General features: G+C 40.8%; 1 protein-coding gene across 4 annotated transcripts in view; it reads right to left on the bottom strand.

Moving 5' to 3' along the window:
• TENM2 (teneurin transmembrane protein 2) overlaps nt 1-25,907 on the bottom strand; it is a gene marked incomplete at its 5' end in the record, with an annotated part of 475,212 nt that overhangs the window by 13,047 nt on the left and 436,258 nt on the right. For 3 of the 4 annotated variants that reach the window (XM_079319918.1, XM_079319917.1, XM_079319915.1), the window contains 11 exons: nt 989-1,224; nt 2,783-2,958; nt 9,146-10,020; nt 10,512-10,666; nt 12,129-12,361; nt 16,178-16,198; nt 19,175-19,424; nt 20,898-21,041; nt 22,186-22,453; nt 23,137-23,398; nt 25,344-25,463. In XM_079319918.1, the coding sequence (XP_079176044.1) occupies nt 989-1,224; nt 2,783-2,958; nt 9,146-10,020; nt 10,512-10,666; nt 12,129-12,361; nt 16,178-16,198; nt 19,175-19,424; nt 20,898-21,041; nt 22,186-22,453; nt 23,137-23,398; nt 25,344-25,463 (2,740 nt within the window). The remainder of the gene's footprint in view (nt 1-988; nt 1,225-2,782; nt 2,959-9,145; nt 10,021-10,511; nt 10,667-12,128; nt 12,362-16,177; nt 16,199-19,174; nt 19,425-20,897; nt 21,042-22,185; nt 22,454-23,136; nt 23,399-25,343; nt 25,464-25,907) is intronic. The other variant, XM_079319916.1, reaches the window with a different exon arrangement.

Raw genomic sequence — 25,907 nt, 5'->3', positions numbered from 1 at the left:
GCACAGAATGGGATTAATCCAGCTGCAGCAGATCTTTAATTTGGCAGGGGATGGATTACATGACCTGACTGTCTTCCTTATCCTGTGCTTATGATTTTGTAATTATGGCAATTATTTTCCAATTGTGCCATTTGGGAAAGGGAATAAACACAACATGCCTGTCTCAGTGAGTCTGTAGGGGGATTTTACAGCAGCAGAATGCTGCAGTTGTGTTTGCTCCCCAGCAGCAGCTGGGGTAAGGCTGCCCTGGCAGTTTTACAAGTGGTGAGTGCTCAGATTCTCAGCCCCTTGAGAGGCAGAGTGTTTTGCAGCAACAGGGCAATGAAGCAGGGGGAGGCTCTAGAATACATCTTTTGAGGAGTGGCTGAGGAAGCTGGAGGTGTTTAATCTGCAGAAAAGTTGGTTTGGGGGCACCTAATTGCTCTCTACAAGTCCCTGAAAGGAGTTAGCAAGTTAGGGGTCACCCCTTTCTGTCACATCTCAGACAAAAGGACAAGGGGAAATGGCCTGAAATTGGACCAGGGGAGGTCCAGATTAGATATTTGAAAAGTTTTTTCACTGCAAGAGTGTTCATGCATTGGAATTAAGTTGCCCAGGAAGTGGTGGAGTGATCATGTTCAAGGTAGATGTGTTCAAGAGGCATTGGGATATGGCATTTGGGGATATGGCTTATGGTGGGGCTGGGGTAATGGTTGGACTAAATGATCTTGAAGGTCTCTTCTAACACTGATGATTCTGTGATTCTGTAATATTCTAGGTATTTTTACCAATCTTTTTTGGAATACCTTTAATAACAAAGCTCTATAGCTGATTCCAGCAGGTGATCCCATGCAGCCAACTGTGCTCTCAAACAGTGTCACACCAAAGACAATCCCAGAGTTTAACATTTTTAACAGGTAAAAATATTATTCTTCAAAATAAAAAAAAAAAAAAAAAAATTCTGCCCAAAGAGGAAAAGGTGATTATTGTAACAACAGGTTCTACTTACCCTGAGCTTTCTTCCAAACACCGTCACTTTGCCTTTAATCTGCTCCTTCCTCAGGCGCCATTCAATTGAGTTTAAACCATTTTCCATGGGTAGAGAAATATTACATCGTCCTATGGTGGGAGTCACAGTCCCAGCCAGGACATGAGGCTCGCTGTGAAAGCTAATGCTCATGCCATTGGCATACATCACTCTCAAAGTACCATTATTACAGAGCTGGTAGCTGTTCCTCACTTGATCTACAGCAATAATGAAAAGAAAATAATTTAGCTACTCCAGTCATAAAGAAAACATATAGCTTAATTTGATTGGTTTTTTATTGCACTCCTGTTGATGTTAAATGAAGTCAGTCTGCAATTACCATTTACGTGGTACTATGGTGGAAATTACAGATGTTACTGATTCATGTAAAGAACAGTAGTGTAACAGTGAGCCTGCAGAGAGATACTGTGTTTATTTCATTATCTTTTCCCTTCAGTCTTAATTCTGAATCAAAATGCACAGTGATATGTGTTGAACCACGTAATTTATTTCTGATATAAACAAAAACTCCTGAAAACTGAACTGCTGGATAAACAACAAAGCATTAAACTCCAGGACAAAAAGAAAAAGAAGATGATTGCTGTACTCTTTATAAGTAGGAAGAAGTAAGTGCCTCTTCTTTTTTGTTTCCCTCTGTTTAAAAACTGTCTTCAAGCAGAGGCCTTGTACAGAATTAGAGTTTGGCTTTAAATCCTCAAGGTGTGAGGCTCCAGCAGTGCAAGCTGGCAGCTACAGTGGTTCCCTCTCCTGCCTCCCCAGCAGATTCACACTGGCCTGATGTGCACACCCGGCTCCAGAAACAACCCCGTGCTTCTCTGGCCATGCAGCTCTGCAGCTGTTTGACACAGCCAAGGCCCCTCTCAGCCAGGATGGAGTGCCAGAGGGTGCAGCTGTCAGCAGCACATCAATATTTGCCTGACAGAAGGACAGCATCTACGTAATTAATCATCTGGTATAAGAGAAATTAAGTCTTTGTAACCAGAGCTGTCATGGTATAATAGTCTACAAATGTTGACATTTATGTCAGGAGGAGACTATTGTTTGATGATGATATTCTCATTCCAGTGACATTATATCTTAATTAAAAAGCCTCATCACTCACCAAATCCCTTTCAGTCTGTCTTTGATAACTGACTTCACTCCATCAGATACAATGCCTGGGTGGTGCTGGAATGCTCTACACAAACTCTGAGCCTGTGTTGCTGCTGCCTCCTGCCACACTGGGGCTATAACACTGTTCTTAGAAGGGCCATCTCTGGCACCACACCATCCACTGCCCTGATTACACTGATTACATTAATTACACTACACTGTAATTAATGCCAGTGTATAAACCTAAAAGATTTTTTCTGCTAGAAGGCTTCCTCTGAGCCTCTCCAGAAGGATCTCCCCCAGCAGCCATACCCAGCAGTCAGGCTGCATCTCTGTGGCACAGAAGTCAAAACCAATTTTGCAGGGAAGTACAGAGAAATATGCAAGTGGGTGAAGTGACCCTGACCTAGGAGGCAGTGGCAGGACTAACCTTCCCCAGCAGATAGTGACCATTTGTACTTGACACAAAGCAGGACTGCAAAATGGCTCTTACCTGTCCTGAAGACCTGTCATTTTGGGAATAAGCTTTATGGGAGTTTTTCCTGCAAACCTTATAGGGTTTCCCCCAGCTCATAAATGTACTAATGACACCAACTGTTAGTGAATTGCTTTCTCAGGCTGTGTGTGTGCTTAGGAGGTGTGCTCAGAAGTGTGTTTTGGTACCTTGAACAACTGTATAGGAAGCCTCCACAGAGGAGAGATTTGTGATGACCGTGACATCGTCATCCCGATTAGAATTCTCAATGTCGATGGTAATAGACTTTTCCATTTCCCGATGAAGGCTAGTCACCACTCCAGTGGGACGTGTTACATTGGTCAGACGCCCTTCATGATCATAGCTAATAGAAAAGTTAGTGAGAGCAAAAGAGCATGAGGATATATGTTCATTTCAATACCCAATGTATTAATAATGCACCACATCTGTGCAAAAAACCCAGACTGAAACAGATTTTCAAGAACATCCTGGCCATATCTATTTCTCTGTTCTTGAAAGAGTCTATAATGATGAAATGATATTTTTTAGTTACTGATCTCAACTACAGGGTGCAAATCCAGGCTAGCATATTTTAAATTATTAAATTAATCAAATTATGATTATACTGAGTGATATTTGGCTCAAACAATTCTAACCAGTAAATTAGTCTGCATTTTAATAGTTGCATTTCACTCTAAGGAAGTGAACTCCTGATGGACTCTGCAATAAACAATTGCATAAACTGCACATTTGCTTTTGAATACTTAGTGGAAACTAAGTATGGTCTTGAGTGACATATCAAGGAATAAACTTGCCATAAAGTATTAAAAAAAGACATAATCTTGACAACATAATAATTTCATTTAGATCTTATCTGTGGTATTGAACTACATTTTGGGGTCAGTATTTTGGCTTATAAAGATGAAAGATGAAAAGCACAGGATAGAGTTTGGAGTTGCACAAAGGGCAGCAGTCAGCACTCAGAATAGACCTTAGAAAATGAGTTAAATGCTCCACAGGCATAAAGATAAAAAAAAAAAAAAAAAAAAAAAAGAAAAATAAAAGACTTTCCATGATTTTATTGGGTTAAATTTCTTTAGAGGTATAAAGCCTGAGGAGGGGGGAAAGAAGGAATGCTGCTGGAAATCAAACCATATCCTTTCCCCCTTTCCTGCAGCATGCTCTAGCTGTGTGCATACGTTTGCTAAAGAAGCAATCCCTTGGATCTTAGAGGTGAGAAAAGGGGACCTGAAACAAAATCAGCATTCCAGTCTGACACTCTGCTTGCTGCAATTCTCTACTCGTGCAAGAGTCTCTCACCCGGCTGCTACCAAAGCACACGTGCCTCTAGAGAGCAGAAAGGCAAGAAAAAATGTCCTGTGTAGATAAAGGGAAAAGTTTAGGTGGAGGTTGAAACCAACTGGTCATCCTTGGAATGCAGAAATGCAGGGAGCAGGAAGCCTGGAAGAGAACAGGTAAATCCATTGCACTGCCTGAGAGTAACAGAAGAGAAGAGGAGCACATTTAGTATCATGGAGCTAGCTCGGTTCCTTGCAGGCTGTAAAGAGGAAAAAAAAAAAATCAGAGCTTTCAACATGGCTTTACAATTAAAACACTCAGAAACCTCAGACTAGGCCACCTGAACTGTTCAGCTTATCTAAAAAACTAAGACACAGATTGGCTCCTCAGTTAAAACAAACAAAACACGTGATTTTGAAATCCATTGCAAATGGTTGCACCCATTCAACTGAATATTGGGGAAGAAGGAAAAAAGCACCTGTGGAGCAACAAGCCTTACCAGAACCAATGGAAGTATTAGGCAAAGAAGGAAATCAATAAAACAAAGCATCATGCGACCTAAAAGGGACCAATAATACATTGTGTTCATTTAAGTAGTTCAGGATCAAAGAAAGATTAAGCAGTATGACTTTTCTCAATATATCCACAAGTTTCTCTCCACATATACATATATATTTATATACAGATATATAATATCAGCAAGATACTAAAAAAAAGATAATAAGTTGAGATAATCTATGAGAGTGGGTTTAGTTAAGTCTTTATAAATTTCTTCACAAAAAAAAATCAAAAAGCACTCCAAAAGAATAGCTAAAGGAATAACTTGATCCAGCCAAGCATCTGCCTTTCAGGGGAAAAGAAAAAGTACAAAAAATGGACAATTTCAAAAATCTTAAAGGTTAACAAGGCCCCTTAAGAGTCTGTATGTAGTGTGTTTCATGGTCAGCAGAGTGATGAAGAGAACACTTGGATGTCAAATCTTACAGCACAGACAATGTTATATAGGACAAACTAGAAAAAACTGTGAGTGTCTCCAGTGTGACTCTGCAGCACTCGGTGAACTTCCAGAAAAACGGCTGGTGAAATTCCCCATCAGCAAATGTACTTTAGGCAATGCAAATGAGACATTAATTTAAACTCCTCATTCACATTGCTGGGTTTTTAATTAACCTAGGAAAAATTCCTGGGGATTGCTGTGGGCTACTCACTGGAAATCTCTATTCAAAGTGTAAGGGCAGTCTAAAAAGTAAATATGGATGTGGATGTACAGAGATTGAAGCAGAAAAATGAAAATATTCCAGTGCCATTTCAAGAAATGATTGTTTTACCCCTGCCATGGGATGTGCTCCTCAGTGCTGGTCATAGCTTTGAAAGCAGCAACATTAGAGATTAAAAGGGTTTATAAGCAAGTGATGGATATACTTAGCAAAATACATACAAGAGTACCCTCCTTGAACATCTACAGACCATTTAGATTATGAGTTAGATATATAAAAAATTCACTACCTAAATGATATATACACAGTGTGATACCAATATATAAAGAAGGCATTTCTACTTTGTCCACTGCATCAAAATAAAATCTTAAAAATACCTTAATGGTAAAAAATTAAAAATTAATATAACAGGAATTAATATTATATTATTAATATAATATGTACCACAAAATTTAAATTACATATTCCTGAGGTGTTTTTCAAATGTCAGAGCGAGTGCTCAGCAGAATACAACACCCAGACATTTGAATAATAAGAATAAACTATATATGAATTAAATGATTATGTACTTCTTTATGCCATGAACCCAGGCCTAAGTAAAAAACCAAAATTTACAATGAAAAATTAATCGACCAGGTGTGTTCTTCAGAAACAGTCTCTACCTATTGCAGACTGTGACACAGCTTCACCCTGGATGAATCAGGTCTGATAAGACAAACTTTACATTTTCCAATGAGATGGGCTCTGGGTACACCAAAACTCCTGAGCTTTTTTTACTGACTCCAGTTAGAGTAAGGCTTCATCCCATGTTTTTCTGCTAATAAAATTACAAGGGCAAACAACCTTTCTTTATTCCAGTACCTTAAAAACCAACAAACAACAGCATGTCCCCACTGCTAGCTCACCAGCTCTTTGCTAACTGTGACCAAGCCCCCCTGCCAGCAGCAAGGACAGCTCTGGGTGACACCAGGCACAAAGCTGGTGGCTGTCTCTGCCAGCCTGGTGGCTCTGAGCTGCCCATGGCCACACCTATAGCTCAGCCTGCAGGACCCAGCTCAGCACTCAGCACCTTCTCAGGTAGCTGCAAGCACCTGTGCATCCCTTCAGTGGGCTTGTGACAGTGCCTGGGGGCTGCTGGCCCGTGGCCACTACTGTGGCATCTCTGCTCCTCAGGCAATTTTTACCACCAGCATCCCAGTCTCAGGTTTGAGTCGTGCTCCTGACAGCTCGTGGGTGCAGCAGGAAGGACAGAGCCATATCCAGCACTGCAGAGAGGAGGAACAGCAGCTTCTGACTTAACACAGGGCTGGGCAAGCCACATATCCACACACACTTACATACATCCCTGTATTCTCTCCCTTTTAAAACCAATTCAAGAAAAAAACCGGCAGCATTCCCTCAGGATGCTCCCTAGACCAAGATGAATACCACTGGGAACTGCTTCAAAGATCTGTGCTTCATGCCCAAGCCAAGCTTAAATTACCCCATGTGAGCCTGCTGGTAGCTGTTCTATTATTGAAGAGCCTTGGCTGCTCCTACTGCAAATGAGCTGCATGCACGTGCACAGATGCTATCTATAGAATTCACGTATGGAGTGTGCACACACAAACCAGCTTGTGTCTGCAACTCCCTGCATGTGCAGATGCACACCTAGATTGGCTGTGTAAATTTAATTCTGAGAGCATTTTCAGGGTAAAGTTTCAGATAATGAGAGGAATATACCCGATAAGATAACACGGCACTTCAGCGTCTGGTTGATATAAATGCACTGACATAAATTTTTCATAAGAACTTTAGCTCATGTAGTACTTTCCCACTTAAAAGACCTCTGTTCTTTTCCAGTTCTGCTGCCATATTAACAATTTTGAGTGCTGATTATGTCTGTATGAATACATGAATGTAACTGCACAGAAAGCTATTTTGTTGTCCTTATAAAGACTCATTGGCTGAATACTTCTTTCATCTTCAATTTATATTAAGTTATAGCTACAAAAAAAAAAATTGCAGAATGATGAATACAGAATTTTCTTTTAGGAGCTATTTCAAAGAACATACAGAACCCATAAACCAGTACTGAGTCACTGGACTGTAATAGTTTAGGTTTGTATATTTGATTTATATAATGTCTTTATAGTTCTCTCATCTATGGGCTCTACCTTTATGAGAATGTATGTACAAATCTAGGAGAAATGAAGTCAAATAAAGTTATTTCTGCTGCCTCATCAAATCTACCAATTATTTAAGACAGTACCTCAGGCTGTAATGTTTAGATCTAAATATGGTATTTAACTTCCACTGACCTGAGGCAAAGGTTGTGCATCTTTTCTTATTTGATCTTGGAAAAAACAATCTTTAGCACTATGTACACACTAAATGATATTTTCAGCTGATTTCATCAATGTCCCTACTTACTGTATTTCCTCAGGAATCATAATACAATTTTTCTAATAAACCATGCAAACTTATCACTTGGTGTGACTCTCAGACACCAATTATACCAGTCTTGTAACCAGTAACTTTTTGATGACATTTCTTCATGTTTTATGGATTTCCACGTATAATTTTAAATTACTTCACTTATTAGTTTTCTATAATTAATTTCTGGTGTTTTGAGAAACAATTAATTTATATGACTGCACCTTGAGCTATATATTGAGGGAAAAAAGCAACAAAAAAATCTTCCTAGAAGGGCATCCACATCTCATCAGCAGTAATATGAAATTTTATTCTGTCTAGTCCAGTGAGATTTCACTTGAGCTTATAATCAGCAGGTTGTGCGGTCACGTAACTGAATTATTTGTGTAACAAATTTGTGGTAAGGAAATAATTTTTTCAAAATATGAAGGAGAAATAAGCTCCTGGCCGCGTGAAGCCCCAGGCTGGAGGAGAGGATGAGTGGCTGGGCATGCAGGGCCCCACGAGAGGGCACTGCTTTCCTGCAAAAGGGAACCAGCATCAGCATCCCTGCTGGGCAGGGCAGCCCTTCCTGCACACTGCTGCTCCTTCCATTCCTGCTTTTCTTTCGTGTTCTCTAAACACAGAAAACAGGTGGCCAAGCTGAATGCATCAATGGACTAAGAGGTGTGTGCCATTGCTAGTCTGTGACCTTGAAAATAAGCCTGCCATTTAAAATATAATATAAAGCCTTTTTCCTATTTTCTACTCACTGATTTAGGGAACGGTGATTTTTAATCATTAACTAATTCAGACAAAATATGTGGCATCAGACTTGCCATATTTAAATACATTTTTCAGTATGGCATTTAGCTTCTCTTTTTAAAATTGTTTTGATCAAAAAATGGCAATAAGACTGCTAAAAATAGGATAAATATTAATAAAAATTGGACTAGTTTTTCTAGGTTGTTAATATACCTTTGAACCTCATCCCTTCAGATGAATTTCATTTAAAGAGGAAATTCTGTCTATTTAATCTATATGCTCATGAACACCAGCGTGCTTTTGGGTTATCTACAAATTATGGAAGTTACACCAGGGGTCTGACAGATAGCTGGGGATCTAATTTCCTCACTTGTCTCAGGAATGAACAATCATTGAAGTTAATCAACATTTTAACAACCATGAGTAATATATGAGGCTGAACAGAAAGAGAGATAATTTGAGCTGCAAAAGAAGCTGCAGCATGAGGGTTCCTAGAGAGAGGCAGCTCTGTGGGAGCTGCAGGGGGAGTGCTGGGCTGCTCTGGCTGTGGGCAGCCGTGCTGACCATGAGCAGCAGCCTAACCAAGCCAGGGTTCTGGCCATGGCACACTGTCCTTTGTGCTGGGGGGCATGAGCTGCCCCAAACTCAAACCCCAGGCAGGGATTTAGGGGATCAGCACCCACCCAAAGGATCTGGCACAACTGATGCCATCACAAAGCCCTTAACCATTTCCAGCATCACCCTGGACGGAGGTGCAACTGCCTTACTCAGTATCAATGAAAAACCTACAGCAAATTGCAGCAGGGTCAGTCTAGGACCTACTCACTACCATTTGAAAAATAAATGTATGCTTAATATATCCAAAAACATTCTTACTCATAAAATGTTGTCCATCCTGTTTCATCACTCTTCGTTGCTAAGAGACCACTGTTTCCATTATATGTCATTAATCCGAGCTCCAGGGTCTGTGTTGAGACCAGCTTGAGTCCACCATTGGTGCCAACAGCCAGCGTGACAATCTGATTGTCCGGCATCAGTAAATGGCGGGGCATCCCGCTGGCATCCCGGCGCACCTTCAGCGAGTTGCCGTTGTTGTCCATCACCTCCGTGACATCGTTATCGCTGCTATAGGTGAAATTGTACAAGTATTCCCCGGTAACGAGGCTCAGAGTGTACTGGTGAATCCCATCAGCATTGAAGACATACAGCTCCTGTTCTCCTGGAGATGCAGCTTCATATTGGTTAAAGGAATTAAGAATGGGCCTGTTTTTACTGACAGCCCTAATGCGGATATTTCCGAGATCAGCTATGTAGATGGTACCATCTGGGGCCACAGCTAAGGAAGATGGTGAATTTAAGATGGCATCAGTGGCATACCCATCATCCCCAGCATAGCAATTACAGTTGACATCATTTTTGCAATCACAGTCTGAAGCTGCCCCTGCAAGAAGGCATATTTCTCCATTGGTAGTTACCTGGCGTAGCCGATTAATTTTTTTTTCATCTGTCTCACTGATGTAAAGAACTCCTGTGTGTGAGATGGCAATGGCACTGGCTGATTCAAGTGCAGAATGAATAGCCAGTTTGCTAAGAGAGTAGTCTATACCAGGAACCTGGCAGTGCATGGGGCGTCCAGCAATAATGCTAACTTGATGGTTTTCTGTGATCCGTAAAATAACATTGTTCTCTAGGACATAAAGGGAGTTGTCCATGGGATTGACAGCGAGATCAGTAGGCCACTCCAGCCGTACCTATGAGTTGCACAAATTATTACTGTAAAACTCGAAACTGAAAAGTACACTCCTAGTGCTTAAAATTCCACGTGTAACAACAGCAAATTAGTGAGGGGTTTATCAGCGTAAATCATGAAACCCAGTCATGAACGGCAACTACTTCAAACAATGATTCTGTTTTTCGGAAATATTAAAGCTACGTGCAGTCGTAACTTTGGCTAATTGTGTTTCTGTGCAAGAATGAATGCCACATTGTGGAAGCTCTACAATAATTACAGAAAAACAGGCAATTAAGACAATAACTCCCATTATCTCAACCTTATTTCTCTACAGTTGCATAAATAAACTGTGTTAGCCACAGCAAAAAGGATGGTTCACCCATTTCAGTAACAAATCAAATACGTTATCATCTTGTGCTGCATAATGTATTTCTTAAGTGGCCAGGCAGTCATCCAAAATAAATGCCCATCACTTCTAAGGCAGAGAGAATAAACGCAGTAAGAATCTACCTGGGTGACATCCATGCTGGAATCACAGCTGAGAGGTCGAACAGCAGTTAGGTCATTGGAGCCCAGCAGGGTTGATATAATTCCATTCTGATCCACTTTTCTAATCATAGTGGCATCAACAAAATACATGAGTCCATACTTATCCACTGCAATTCCTGCAAATATAAAACCCAGGCATCAGTGCAGCAGTGAGGCTGCGGGCACCAAGGCAGGTTTTGTCTTGTTTACAAGATGCTGAAATTTGTTCACTTCCCCTGTTCCTTCCTCCCTCCCGACCTGAGCACAGGTCCTGAAACCCTCCAACAACCCACAGTTCTGCCAAAGAAATGGCATCTAGCAGATTTGTCCTTCAGGGCCTTGAAGAAAACCACAAAAATCCCCAAACATGCCAAAGATCCAGCAGAACGCATCAGCTTATTTCTAGATTCAAACTCTCTGATATACTACATAAACCAAATTAAAAATTATCTCCTAATTTTACTCATAAATTTAAGGCATTGCTTTCTTCATCTGAAGATTCTAATGAGGATGAAGAATTTTTGCAAGTCTTTTAAAAAAAAATACCTGCACAATTTTTTGAAACCTAGGAAGACATTGTATTATATCTGTTTTTTTTTTTTAATTATTTGATCTGTTGCAGTAAAAATACAGAAAGAACATCTGCTGTTTCCAGATGAAGACACTGGAGTTGCCAGCCTAAAAAAAATGGGCAGGTTCAATTCCTGTCACACTGTAAGCCCTTAGAGAGGAAAGGCACAGAATGGAAGGGTGCTCCCTTGGAGGAACAGACAGATGCTGCTGCCCGTTGGGAAGGAGGGCATCCTTTTTCTCACTTGCCTTTCCTGCTTTGATTTGGTGTACTGCCTTGTCCATTTCTCAGACTGAAAATAAAATATTGATCTAAAAAAATTCTGCCTTCAAATGGTTGCAGTGCTCATCCCACTGGGCAGTGAGAGAAGATACAGCTTTATCTTTTTAATTTCTACGTGTTAACTAAAACTACTTCCTATTAAAGGAAGTGGACTTTCCATTTTTGTGTACCTTTATGATCATCTAGTTATTTTCAGCCACTGAAAAAACCCAAAGATGTTTGAAACACATGGCAATACACCTGATTAATTTGTCCTTACAATTAAGATGAAACTACAGAGGGGAAAAAAAAAAGCCTTAAAAAGAAACACATCCCCTAGTATCTGTATCGTCTTGAAAACTTGTGGTAAAAACTAGAAACTGGAAAGGGCAAAAATCCTTTTATTTTTTTTTTCTATGACTCTGAAGAAAAAGAAGATACAAAAAACTCAGAGAAAAGCCACAGCAAGCAATTTCTCTCCCCAAAGACTGCATCTCAAACACTAATCAGTCTCCCAGTTTACACGCTTGCTTCTTAGAGTGAGCAGTACCCTGCTAATTTGTGTTCTGTTCTCCTTCTGCAGCACTCAGTGCTGGGGTAATAAAGTTTGCTTTAACTAAACAAAGCACGAACACTTGCCAATCCACTGTAATTAAAGCCCAGAATAAAAATCACCGAGCAAGGAGTGATTTAATTGCCAGATAATTATTTCCACATCCAACCTAGCTGCACGCATTCATTTTCTCCGGCTTCCTTTCCTCCTTTACCTCGAGGGCTCATTAGGGTTGCATCCACTGCCTTCCCTCCATCCCCACATCTGGCTTCGTCAAAGGGCAGGCACTGCTCTCCTGTTCCTGCCACCACTTCAGAGTTACCAGCAAGGTCCTTGGAGCCCGTGAGGGACTTGACTTTGTATATCCGTCGGCTATTGGTGTCCGACACGTAGAGGGAGCCTGAAACAGGGTCCACGGCCAGATAGTATTTATGAGCGGGATTGTTGCTTTAGAGAAAAAGAAAGCATAAAACAGAAACAGCTGAGCAGTCTAGAAACTTCACAGGCTTTCAGAGCTTGGCTACTCATCAGGCACAGAAAGATCTGGAAAGAAAGTCTGACACCTTTGTACAGAGGTGAGGTCTGAAGGACCATCACCTGGGACCTGACTTGATTAGGGCCTGGTCAGTGTTCAGAGGGATTGTAATTTTAAATCTCACTCATCCTTCCACACTGAACCTTGCACAGCAGAGCCCAATAAGCCAGAGCTGCACAGCAGTCTTCCCTCTTGATCTCTAGCCCTTTAGATCTGCTCCAGGTCAATTCTCTTCAGCTTATCTGTTTCTCTCCTCCCTGCTACCTGGTTTAACTTCCTCTGGAAGCAGAAGTCATAGAGTAAAACCAAAGAATCAGCTTCTGAGTTACTTAGATTACACCACAAGATTTGTGAGGACTTGTATAAATAGGAGGCAAAGGCATAACAAATTTATTTCTAAAGCAAATTTGTTCTCATTCATTCTTATGAAGAATCTCATTTGCAGCAGATGAAGTTGGTTATATTACTAAAACCAGAGACCCCAAGTGTCTGACTTTAACTCCAAACCTTCTGTTATTGAAAAACTGGTCCTCAGTTTGCGATTGGAATGGGCGCTCATATGGAAAGCTACTTCTCTTCTGAAATATATGTTTTTTGACAGCTTGTCACATTTTGGAACTACTTTAGCAAATCATCTGCAAATTGAGAAATGTCAATCTTCACTATATATATATATATATATGTATATACATTCACACACACATAACTGCAGTGCAGAAATATTTTCAAAATCTTGCCTGGCTAGTTTTACTCAGTTTATTTGGATTTTAAGCATGATGTGAATTTTCCAGCCTTTGGAGCCTATGGGTGAGCATAAATAAGGTCAATGGTGGTTTCAAAGCATAGAAGACAAATGAAGACAGGGAGAAAAAAGATGAAGGTTACTTACCAGTAACCAGAGATATTTGCCTCCAAATATCCACACTCCTAGTTTCATGTGGCAAAAGTGCCCATCTCCAAGAGTGAGGATACACAGAGGTAAGTTATGATGGACATAAGCCATTTCTTGATCAGAATTGCTGAAACTATAATAAAGCCACTTTCGGCAGATGGATCCATCGGCACACCAAGATAACTGTGCTCATGTGGTCATGACCACATTTGGAGGAATGAGGAGGCCCCAAAATATCACTTTCTACAGTTATTTTCCTCTATGCCAGTCTTTGACATGCCACGGGTTTAGGTCAATAATGGTTTGTTCTAAGACTGTAGAAAGTAGGAAGGAGATTGGTTGGATCACAATTCAGTAGGCAGAGGCAATACCATCTGCTGAAGTCTAGGAGTGTAGAAATTAGAGATGGAGAAATACAATAAACAAAAAAATACTTGGCAGGTTTATTTCATGCATGGATCTCAGAGTACTTTAAAAAGATGGGTGTAGCACCCATTTTACAGAGGAGGAAACTGAGGCACAGAGAGGTTAAGTGGTGTAGACAAAGTTATGCAGGGAAACTAGTGACATGCTTGAGATTAAAACACCATCTCATTATTCTCCAAGTTCCTCTCCTTATCTTCAGCAGCAGACTGCAATTCTTCACTACACCTTTATCACATTCCTTCTCATCCCTCCAAAATAACGCTCAATCTTCTTTGCAACATAGAAAAATAGTTCTTTCCACTTTAGATTCCTCCAGTCTCTCAGGTATCTGAGCCATACAAACACCTGCACGTTTGTCACTGCTTCGAAACTCTGCTCTGCTCTCCCACCAAGCTTTCCCCTTACTCTGAAGCACACACTCTGCTGTGGCACTGGGATTGTGCTGTACTTGACAAACACACCCAAACCTAGCTCGGGGCTGCCCTGCAGCTGGTGCCTTTTGCATGGCCCTTCTGAAAGAAGGCACATCCCCACCCAGGCCAAATGGGAGCTGAGGCACAGGAGCTGGGCACACACTGCTGCTTTGGAATGGAGGGTCCTGCTGGACTCAGGCTGAGAGCTGCTCACACAGTGCCCAGGGGAGCAGCAGCCACCCTGCAGGAATGGAGGGATCCCTCTTGGTTTTGCCAGCCTGGGCTCACCCTGCCTCCCCTCTGCCCTCAGCCAGCCCTAGGTGTGCCCTGCTGCTACCAGGATGGGAAAAGACATGAGTCAGGGTAAAGAGCAACGGCAGAACATGGGATATTTCCCTCTCCTCTCCTGCAGTCATGGTGCATCCATGGAGCTCAGCCTGCCTTTCTGCTCTGGAATCTCCCCCAGGGCAGTTGTGCCAGGGAGTCAGTCACCAGCTCCAGTTCCAGATCAGGGAGCAGCTCACTGGAGCTGCAGACCTATTCCATACTCCTTCCCTCTTTCCTGAACTAGGTAAGGGAACAGATAGTGGAAGACTCTAAGCAAATTTTTGAGGGAATTTGTCAGAAAATGACTGCTGGAAGGTAACATGCACTCACTGTGCTCCCAAAGAATCAATGAGACTATTACCTCAAACAGGGATTTGTTTTATAAATAAGTACTCAATATTTCTCAAACTGGCATCTGAGCAATTAAAGACCTCTGCCTCTCTTTTCTCCATGCTGTTGAAATCTTTCACTTGAATTATAGGAGGCCAAGGATTGTACCTTGTTTTAAAAGATTTTCCATGGCATTCAGTGTTCTCAGAGGCCTCTGCCAATAATGTCTGAGCCTCCAGCCCCGAGTGAATGTGTGGTCACCACCACCCTCACTCTGCTCTCTCAGGGAGCCTGGGGCCTGGCAGCAAGTCCAGCTCATTCTCCCTGTTCTTCACACAGGTGCATCAAATTCTTTTCCAACAGCAGCTTTTCTTTAAGTTTAACCAAAAGAGAAGCTGTCCAGAGCAAATCTCTAAACAGATAAAAAGTGAACTAGGCTTAGTTGAAGCAAATAAAGTTTCAGCATCACCAATAGTCATTAGCAAATTGTGGATTAATTCACCCAGATAAGAGTAGTTAGGGGTGTTACTATGCCAAAATATATTGCTCAGGGGAAATGACTCTGTTTAGTCCAGACCATCTATTGCATCAACTTGTATCACAGAAATGGAAAGTATGGTTTTAAAAGGGTAATGCACAGGACACTATGAAACTGATTACAAGAGCTTGTCTTGTTCTTGCCCTTGCTTTTCTCCAGGGTGAACATCCTCCCTGTCCCAGGTGTGGCATGACAGGATGCACAAGTGTTCCCTATGCTGAAGCCATCCAGAAGATCTAGTGCTCTCCTCCTAACATCCAGGGGGGTTATGCCTCCCTCCTGAATCTCACAGTGACTGCTTCCAGTGGCTGCACACAGCCAGCCCCACAGGTTGGCTATTAAATGTGTTTGGCAAAAGAAATATAAACTAAATTATGGCAAAGGACAGCGGTTGCAGAAAATCATTAATGACCAGAAAATGAATTTTTGACCTATATGCAGTCATTAGTGCTTTTGTGAACCTTTCTGGCATTTGTGAAAATGCTGTTGTAGTTTACCTTGACCATTTCAACCAATTATAGACAGCAGGGAGAGGTGTTTATCTAGATGTTAGCTTGGGGTTCATTATACTTGCATTCTACTAGAAATTTCTAATTACTGTCAGAACTTTTTGGCTGCTTTTTGACTGCATTTTGTAGTTGCTAATGCTTATCATATTCATAACACACAATTAGCACATAAAAATGTTTCTATATATGGTACATGAAGAACATAACATTACACAAGAAGCACAATACAAAAAGCAAACACAATGAAGCAAACAAACCATATCAAATTATATGGGAAAGAGCTCATGTCTTACCTATGTTTAAACTCTTTATTTCTTTATAGAAAGGGAACAGAAGAAAAAAGAACAAACAGTTAGCTGAAGAATAGATGGTAAAGCAAACATAGTATTTGTTTTATTTTACAAAAGGACACAGGAGAAGATATCTCTTTTCAGCACTAGCCTTAGCTCAGTTTGCAGATGAAGAGTGACTGGGAGGGATAGAGCTGCAAGCTAATTCCCTAAAGGATACCCTTGCCCCCACCCTCCTCCCCTCATATTTAGGAAACTTTCTGAACCACCGAAAGAATTTTCTCATGGAAATATGTGTAGTTTGGGGGCTAGGAGTGAGAGAAACTGGCAGTTCTCTGAGTACAGAACTGGGCAGGGGGAAGCACTGGTTTTGGATATTATCTGCCAGTTGGAGGCAACCATTTTAAGCAAAATAGTTTTCCAACAGGCTGTTTCTAGGCAAATTTGTACTATGCAGTTTGATTTCTTCTCCTCCCAGTCTCTAAAATAATTGCTTAAAGCAGGTTTGGATGGTCCTTGGTATCTGTTTAAGCCTATCAAAGCCAATGTAAGGGTAAAAGAGCCCCTTCTAAATGAGCAGTAAGTTACTGTACAATGGGAGATAAACAGCATTAACTGATCCACAGCTTACTGCCCAGACAAAAGCCAAAGGAAAAGTGCTCTCTACTTTCCACAAAAAAATGAACACATTCTCCACTCACACAGCACTTTGCTGTGTTGGTGTAATTTCCATTAGGAATATGCACTGTATAGAGCAAAGAATTTTGTGGCTCCTGAGCTGCAGCACTCCAGGCACAGCCCCAACATTGCAGCCCCAGTGTAAAGCCCCACATGCAAAACTGGAGTCCAAATTCCTGCTGGCCATTCCAACCAGGCACCTTCACAAAGGACAGTGCAAAGGAAATATGCACATTGGGATATTCTGACATAGAAAGGCACTCAAGATTTATAGGGGCTTATGTGAAACCAAAATTACATCAGCTGTGAAATCTAAAAAGGTGATGTATTTGGTTTGTAATACTTGTGGGTGCACTGGTTGCCACATAATCCAAACTACTTGATATGAGCTGAAGACTCTGCTCTCATTCACACTTAAATGGCTCAAATCTTCAAACTCTTACCCATGTAACTCATGCAAATTTCAAGATGAGCAATGAATCACAATTGCTGATATAGATTATGTTTGCTGGAATGGACCTTAATTCCCCTTAGAGGAACAGGGAGTAAAAGATATCATAATGTAATCCTGAAGTCTGTAAATCCTAAAAATCTGTACATCAAGTCCTTTGCAGCTCCAACAGCACTCACAATGCATCAGCTTCATTGTTCATTGCTTCTAGTTATAACAGAAGATAAAGAACCTATGCTATGGAAAACTTTCAAAAAGGAGGAAGTGGACAACAGCAGATAAAAATCCATCTTCTATTTCTTTACTGATGTCCTTTCCAATTTTCCCTCACACATGATGAAAACCCAAGTTCTCTCTCTATCTGTCTCATAGAGAGAGAAAGTAAAGTACTCACACTAGTACTGTTGTAAATTTTGAGGCAACATTTTCAGACACAAGGTGGGCTAGGAAATTGTCACTGGCTGATACTGGTAAGTGAGGTGCATAAAAATGCATTATAAGGAGTATCCTAATCTGAAAATGTTTTTCCTCACCTATAAAGCTGTAGTCCTATTTACTAGAAATCTAAAACGATCTGAAAAACTTAGAAAAAAATAATTAGCATGTTCTATATAATGCAGAGTTATAGTGCATATTGATATAAATATTTATAGCAGGTCACACTTCCATGCTAGCTACCTTCTGTGATTTAAACTGAGCTGCTAGCAGAAAGCACTGGATGATCCATGACTTTTTAAAAAAAAAAATATAATGAGGCAGCCTGATGGTGTATGAGGTAGGTGTCAGAGAGTGATTTCAGAGTTGAATTGGCCTGAATCAGATCTCTTTTCTTTTCTATAGAATCAGAATTCACAATAGTGACATCAACAGGATGACATGAATGGAAGAGAGGTGTAAAATAGAGCTAGGCCTCCTATTCTTTAACAATCCAATCACTTTGCACTTTTTTCCACTAATTAAAAACTAAATGTAGAAGCAGAGGGATTGGTTATTGGTCATATCATTAAAAAAACGAGTTGTGACCTAAATTCACTCAATGTACTTTGCAGCTATATCCAATTTCCAGCAGCACCAATGCTACTGCCTGAGAGGGCTCCAGGAGGGGCAGCACACAGCCAGGGCACACTATTTTCTCTCATTTTTCTGCAAATACTCAGTAGTGCTCTAAGTATAAGGTCCAGTTACATGAGCTAGGGTTTGAAGCAGTAGCTCTTGCCTCTCCTAGAAGAATGAAAAAAGGAGATGGAACATAAATGGGTGACGTGGTACATCCTACACTGACACCTTCCTTACTAAGTGATCAAATCTTAAGGTTGGAGGGGGGCACGGGACAGGGGGAAAGAGATACAATTTTAAAAAGAGTTCTGATGATGCAAAATGACTGTGTGTCAACCTGAACTGCACTTGTCAACCTACAGAAATAGCCTCACAAGCATGGAGAAGAAATGTGAAAGTGGATCTCAAAACCACTGGCAGGAGAACCTTCCCTCTGACCTGACGAGACTGTCACGCCTTTGCCTGTCACTGTGGCTCAGTACCTAAGGGCAGCCAATTCCAGACTTCAAACAAAACTAAAAGATGCACTGAGGGAGGACTGAATCAGTGACCACTAATGAGACAGAAACAGATGGTTTGTCCTTTCTGTTAATTTGTAACTTTTAACTTTCAAGTTAATTTGTACTCTCAAGTCCTTCACTTTAGTCACTGCTCTGGTAAGTCACAGACTTTGAACTATGCATTTCTGTGCCCCATTTCTCCACTGGAATTTAAATAGGTTGAAAGTGACAATGTTTTTCAAAATTATAAAAAGTAATGGCAAAGGCTGATTTGAGCACAGGCTCCAGAAGCAAAGGGCTGAGGTTAAGCCTTACCTCAGCTCCAGGATGCTCGTGACATTCCTGGAGGGGAAGATACGCCGAATATAGTTAAAATCCCCAACAAAGAGACTTCCATCAATACCCACAGCCAGTGCTACAGGGGCCAGGAGCTTATTTCCTTCAGCCAGGCCATTGCAGCTCGGGCAGGATATGCTTCTGCGGCGCCCATTGCCCATAATGCTGGTGATCACTGCCGGCTGCTGGGTCAGGAACTGATTCTCTCCGTTGCCTTTGTGCAATATACCTAAGGACAGAGAGGACAAGAAGTGGTTATTACCACTATTCATTGCTGGGGACTTCAGGCTGTTTTCTTTTCAACAGCTGCTTTTAAGGACTGTACATTGACAGGACTCTGGTGTTTAGTTTTTCAATGATGCAAAAAGAGCAGAAGGATTTTGCGGTAGGAAAAATAAAGGTGCAATTTATTCACTGTTCAAACCCACACACACACAGAGCCACAGACCCAAACCTACACTCAGAGACCTTTGGTATTCATTATGAAAGAAAACTCTGCCACACAGCTCTGGCCTAGGACTGTGGTTTGGATGGTTTCTGAGTGGGTGGAGAAGAGCTGTTCCCTATTTGTGTCTCACTCCAGTTTCCTGAATCATGTTTTGTTTGGAATTCTGTCCCAACCTTACTGTTCTCTTTCCACCTCTCAGTCTTTCACACTTTTTAATGGAAAATGAAAAATGAGAAATGGATGCACCAGAGAAGATGATAGCTCAGAAAATGAAAAGATAGGAGAAAGATAAAACTCCCAGAAGGACTGCTAAGGATCAGTGATGAAAGGCAGGAGGGAAGCTGGTGGTACAGATCTCTATCAGACTTCAAGAAAATACCTTCAAGATAGGATTTATCTTCAAAATATTTGTTCAAAGTGCAGAGCCCTGTTCCAAGAAGGGAGAGGATTTTCTGACAGTGTGACCATATTCTGTGTCATCAAAAACTGTGGAAATCTGGCTGGAAACTTTCAGCCTCATGTTCTTGTGAGAATGAAATTGTATGACCCTAACATAACTGGCTCCCCACTGGTGGTAACATTCTCTGTTGGCATGTACTACCCAAATGTGGATTCACTGCCCAGCACTGGAAGTGAGCTCAAATAGCCTGATCTTGCCAATTCTGAATAATACTTTAGATTTATTAAGCAGAAATGCACTTTGCTATTTGGTAATAGTCTGCAGCAAGGCTGCAAACAACACTTTATAAGGAACAAATAAAATGAATGCTGAGCATTCAGCTCCCAAAGAGTTGTTGGTAAAAAAAAAAGAGCTTAGGATGTGAAAAGACCAAAAAGAAAGTGACTAATGAGAAAGACAAAGGAGACAGTATTTTGTCACAGACTCGTACTCCTTGTAAGCTCCATCTCAGGTTAAGGGGGAAAAGGAGGTCAAGAAAAGAAACCAGGAACAGATAGGGTTAACATGAGAAAAACATGTTAAATATGAGGGAAGACAGAAAGATATTACAGGGAAATAAATGAAGAACAGAGCAGAGGATAAAGATTAGGACTTTAAGAAATTCAGACTGTGCAGAAGAGTAAAAAATGTATTGAAATTTTACAAAAATTTTCTGACAACTGAACTATGCCTCATACCTTACTGAGCTAAAGATGAAACAAAAAGAGTGGAGAAATTGCATTTTTGGAAGTGTAAGTATAATGCAAATAAAAAATCCATATAGGACAGCAAACACAGGGAATGAACAAACTCACCACTCTTGACATTAAGAACATGATGTTTATCCAGAGACCATCCTCCTAAGTTTGAAGGATCCAGTTCAAATCCTTGCAGCAGTGCTGTCCTCTTCTCCCATAAAATGAGACTGGGGCAAGTCTCATACTCAAAACCCACAGACACTGAAATGAAATAAAATCTAATATACTTGCTGAACAAACATTGAATTAAATGTCCAGAGCACATTCAAGTATTACAGTCCCCCAGCCCCCTCAAGAAGATGGAGTGATTATATTCCTCACTTTTATTCTACAATATTGTATTCAGATCTTTGACTAGACACAAATTTGAAACTTCATTCACATGTACTCTGCAGGGATCTGATCACTTCTATTTTAATAGCTCACACTGGGAAGTGATGGGTTTGCTGAAAGGAGAGTGAGAAATAAAATTTTAAAAATATAGTAAAATTATATTAAATAATTAAAAATATCAGATAGCAGGACAAGATAAATTCTTAACTTGTTATATGTTCACAGCACTTATTTAATGTACTCATTTTATATACTATATACCAAAGGGCAGTGAAAACGTTGTGTGCATTTAAGGACAATTGCACTGTAACCATTACACAGGAAAGCAATATCCCATGCAATAACATAAGAAAGAAAAGCTATAGCAAAGAAGAATTAAGAAAATATAGAGAATAACTAAGATTTAAAAAAAAGAAAGCTGCTCTTTCCACACTGGCACAGCTATGATGCTCATTTTTAACTCTGTTGTATCAAAATTATTCAGTCAGTCAATGAAAACTGGAAAATATTATGATGATCACTCTTCTTCCCACCCACTAGAATCAAGCTAACTAAAAATATCTGTAGAACCACAAGACTGAACAACATTAGAGGAACAGCATTTTCATTTCAAATGTGTTATACCACAAGAGACTACAATAAGGGCACGTGTGAAAACCCAAATGCACTGCAGGCTGCCAGCCAGTCCAGCATGATTGTTTTATAACTAAAGAAAATAAAATTGTAATGATGGATTAGGTTTTGCCTAAGTTCCTGTGGACAGTTTTTCCTATCACCTGGTCTAAACCTTCTAAGTCAGGTACTGAGCAGAAAACCCAGGGATTTAGATAGAGTTTAGACCCTTTGAATATGACCTTTAATGTGTAAAAGAACCATAATGCAAAGATAAATTGTGTCAGGGAGACAAGAACCGTTCAGTCTATTTTCTCCCCCATAAGAAAGTTTGCACTTTTCTTATTTAGAATTATATGTGCTACTTGGAAAATTTTGGAGCTTGTATATGTTGACTTACCTACAGCATCTGACAACCCATAAACCTTCTGACCATAAGCATCTGTTTTGTCCCAGATAAATGTATATGCCAAGTTGGGAGATGCCTGAAATGATTTTTGGAACAAATGCCCTTCTACTGCTACCATCAGATGAACTTTGATCAGATTCAGTGGCACAAGTGTCTGAGTCATGATGATCTTCAGTAGGGATTTGTATCCAGCAGTGCGGGAACTCAGGTAGCTGAGCTTTATACTAGAGCCAGGGATCTCAATTTCTTCATGAAGAACCTGGGCAGGAAAGAGATCAAACACTTCACATTAATGACTTTTTAAAAAATTTCTATCACCTTGTGTACTCTTATGAACTTATGTCTTTCTCTTACTGGGAGTGGATGTCCTCAAACCAACACATTTCAGCTGACATTTCTGACAAATAATTATTTGGTGTATGTGTACACGTTTTTTTTAAAAGCCTACTGCTGGCAAATGGGCAAATAAGCATAAGCACTTTTACTGCAAGTTATATGCAAGGAAAACATAAGAAATATCATAGGATCCCACAACTTCCACTAACATTATAAAGCCTAACTGAATACACCAGTGAAAAAATAGCACCAATAGTCTGCCTTTGTCCTGTGTAAGAAACAAGGAAACAGTCTGTGGTCAGCACCACATGCCAAGCCTTTGCAAGACTCTCTTGAAGCACCTAAGCTGGCAACAGATATACTTGATATGTTGTATGATAATGGGAGGGTGCAAGGTGACCAAAGATCAATGAGTCTGGGTGACATAAACCTGGGGTAGATACCCCTGCAGCCCCATTAGAAAACCTGGTGCCTGTCAGAACAAATGCAGCTATGCAGAGACATTTGCTGTAGCAATTGTAGGGGACACATGGTGGCCCTGTGCTCAGGTCAGAACTGCCATCTGGCCACTGATTTCTGCACCCTTTTCACCCAGGCTGTTCTTACCTGGGTTTCTGGCACAATGGGATTGCGGCTGGGAGCGTCACTAAAGAAAGTTGAAAGTGGTGATGAGATGATGACTGGGTCAGGACGGACAAACCCACTGAGGTCACAGCTGGGAATGGAGTTCTCCTCAGTCTTCATCACAAGTGTGTCCATGGCATAGAAGCTGTTCCAGGGCAGCCACACTGTCCTTTCCTGGCTCATGAACGGGGCCCGTTCAAAGTGCAGCGTCAGGGATGCTCCACCATTGGCAACCAAGTCAAACCTAGAAAAGTGTGGCCTTTAAAAGTGACAAGGCTGAGGAATTCCAGTAATAACATTCCTGCCTAATGGAGACAGCTGTAGAGGCACACAGTGATTGGCATTTGTCTGGTTTTGGCTGGGATAGAGTTAATTTTCTTCCTAGTAGCTGGCGAGTGCTGAATTGTGGATTCAGGATGAGGATAATGTTGATAACACAGGGGTGCTTTTATTACAGCAGTGCTTACACACAGTCAGGGCTTTCCCCCTCCTCACCCCATCCCAGCAGGGAGCAGAATGGGGGCTGGGAGGGGACACAGCTGGGAGAGCTGACCCCAACTGAACCAAGGGATATCCCAGATCGTACTGTGCCGTGCTCATTGTATAAACTAGTAGGAATGCTGCTCAGAACCTGGCTGGGAATTCATTTATCTTTCTGTTGTTTTCCTTTTCACTACAGTTTTTATAATTATTTTTCCAGCTATTGAACTGTTTTTATCTGAATGCAGGATTTTTCTTACTTTTACCCTTGTGATTCTCTCCCCACACCACCAGAGGTGGGGAGAGCGAGCAGACCATGGTTATGTTTTAAATGTCATGGTTCCAATGATCAATAATGGGATGTGAACCTCTGGCAACTAAACAGCAGAAAACCAGCCAAGACAAGCAATGATTTGAAGTCACCTGGACAAAGCTCATTCTGATAATACTATAAATTCTGTATTAAATAATTCAAAAAATACTCAAGGGAACAAACTACCCTATTTATTATTACAAGTCACCTTTATATAGAAGCAGCAGAGAAGCTAAGTGCATTCTGAGCTGGACACTGAATTATCCCTTTCCTAAAAAATCCTGTCCATCAAACATAGAATGGCACACATAGCAGCAAAAGAATAGTAATAACAAGTGTTCTGCAAGTAAGAATTCCTGTTCCCAAGATAACTGATTATCATTTTTCAGAGAAATTAGGTGTTTACTCCCAGCCCCCTACACAATCACAGCAGTAATGTGGAGCTGCACAGGCATTTGAAACCTGGCTTAAATGAGAAATGCTTCCAGGTTGTTCTGACAGCAGAAACAGGTATCAGTTGTTCTATGTAAATGCTGGCAATGTAACAAATCACTCAATGATGTCAATAATCTAAGCAAATTTAAATATAATTCAGCTCACCATTTACTGCAATTTTAAACCACTGAAATCAACATTATTCTTTTCTTATAACAGATTAATATTCTGGAAAATACGAACTTAAATACTCCCTATAGTTCAGTTGATTCCTATTAATTATATAAATTCCATTGTATTTTTGCAAGATCAAGATGAAATGGCAAATGTTTACAATGTTTGTGTCAGATAGACCGCTTTAGTTACCACAGCCAGTAAACCAGATAAACCATGACACACTGACTTTTGTTTATCTGAATTTGTGTGCATTTCAAATAAGCTGATACAAGGGGGGAGAAGCACTTTTTCGCACAGCAGGAAATTGTCTAAATATATTCAATTAGAATCTTTTGATTACATTCCACCCTGAAGAAACTCAAAAGAGAGCGTATCTTCAAAAGCAAAGAGAAGCAGAAGGGAAATTTTAACAAAATATACTATTCTATAATGATCCTTTCTTTTTTTCCTATAAGTGCTAGTCTGCTCTGCATTTTAAAATAAAATATTTCTTGTCTCAGCTGGATACTGCTGTAGCCCACAAATGTTTTCATAGATACAGAGCAATTTATTTGAAAGGAGCCTGCTTGCTAACACGTCATTACCAGGAGTCAGCCTGCTCGTATTTACACGCAGTTAGCATTCAAAATGCCGTGTGAAAAATTACTTTTGTGTTTACTTAATAGCTCTTTGCCCTGGGAGGAAGGCAATGCCTGGTAGCACATGGCTCCATTAGATCACACCATCTGCTAGTCAGCAGAGACACTGCACAGCAAGGGGCTCGGGGGGGAGCAGGGACACTCACGTGCCGTCCTGGCGAGTGATGGTGTAGCCGTACTTTGGGTACTTGACAAACGACACGTTGACCCCAACGAGGGGAGTCCCATCTGTGGTCACCACTTGGCCTCTTATGAGAGACACGAGGCTGAAAAAGAATTCAAGGTATTAAAGCTCATTGCAGAAGTGCAGTTATGTTGTTTGTAAGTGAAGGAGTGGAACACTTGTACCTGATTTACTCTAAATGCAGTTTACTCCAAAGGTTTTTAGAATACTGAGGGACCACAGTATTGCCCAGCTCCTTCTATACACCTTAATCAAGAAAGTGCTTGTGTACACAGTGAGCAGTGTACACAGAATGGCAGTCAGTGCTTTTCTTGCCTAACAAGGGTTTGCCCCATTGTCCAGCAAGGCTCTGCAGAGTACAAAGCTCCCTCAACTGCACCCCTGCAGCACACTGAAACCCCAAAACCTCCCTGCAGGGTACAAAGCCACACCTGGGGGTGCCTAACACACTCGACAAACATGGTGCAATGCCACATTTCTGTTTTATAGGACCAGTTCTTCGTGTCAAGGTTCAAACTCCCTCATC

The sequence above is a fragment of the Erithacus rubecula genome (genome assembly GCF_903797595.1).
Source record: "Erithacus rubecula genome assembly, chromosome: 16".
In the NCBI taxonomy this organism is placed as follows: Eukaryota; Metazoa; Chordata; class Aves; order Passeriformes; family Muscicapidae; genus Erithacus; species Erithacus rubecula.
Note: the sequence above shows the minus strand (reverse complement) of the source record. Positions and strands in the feature narration are given on the sequence as shown.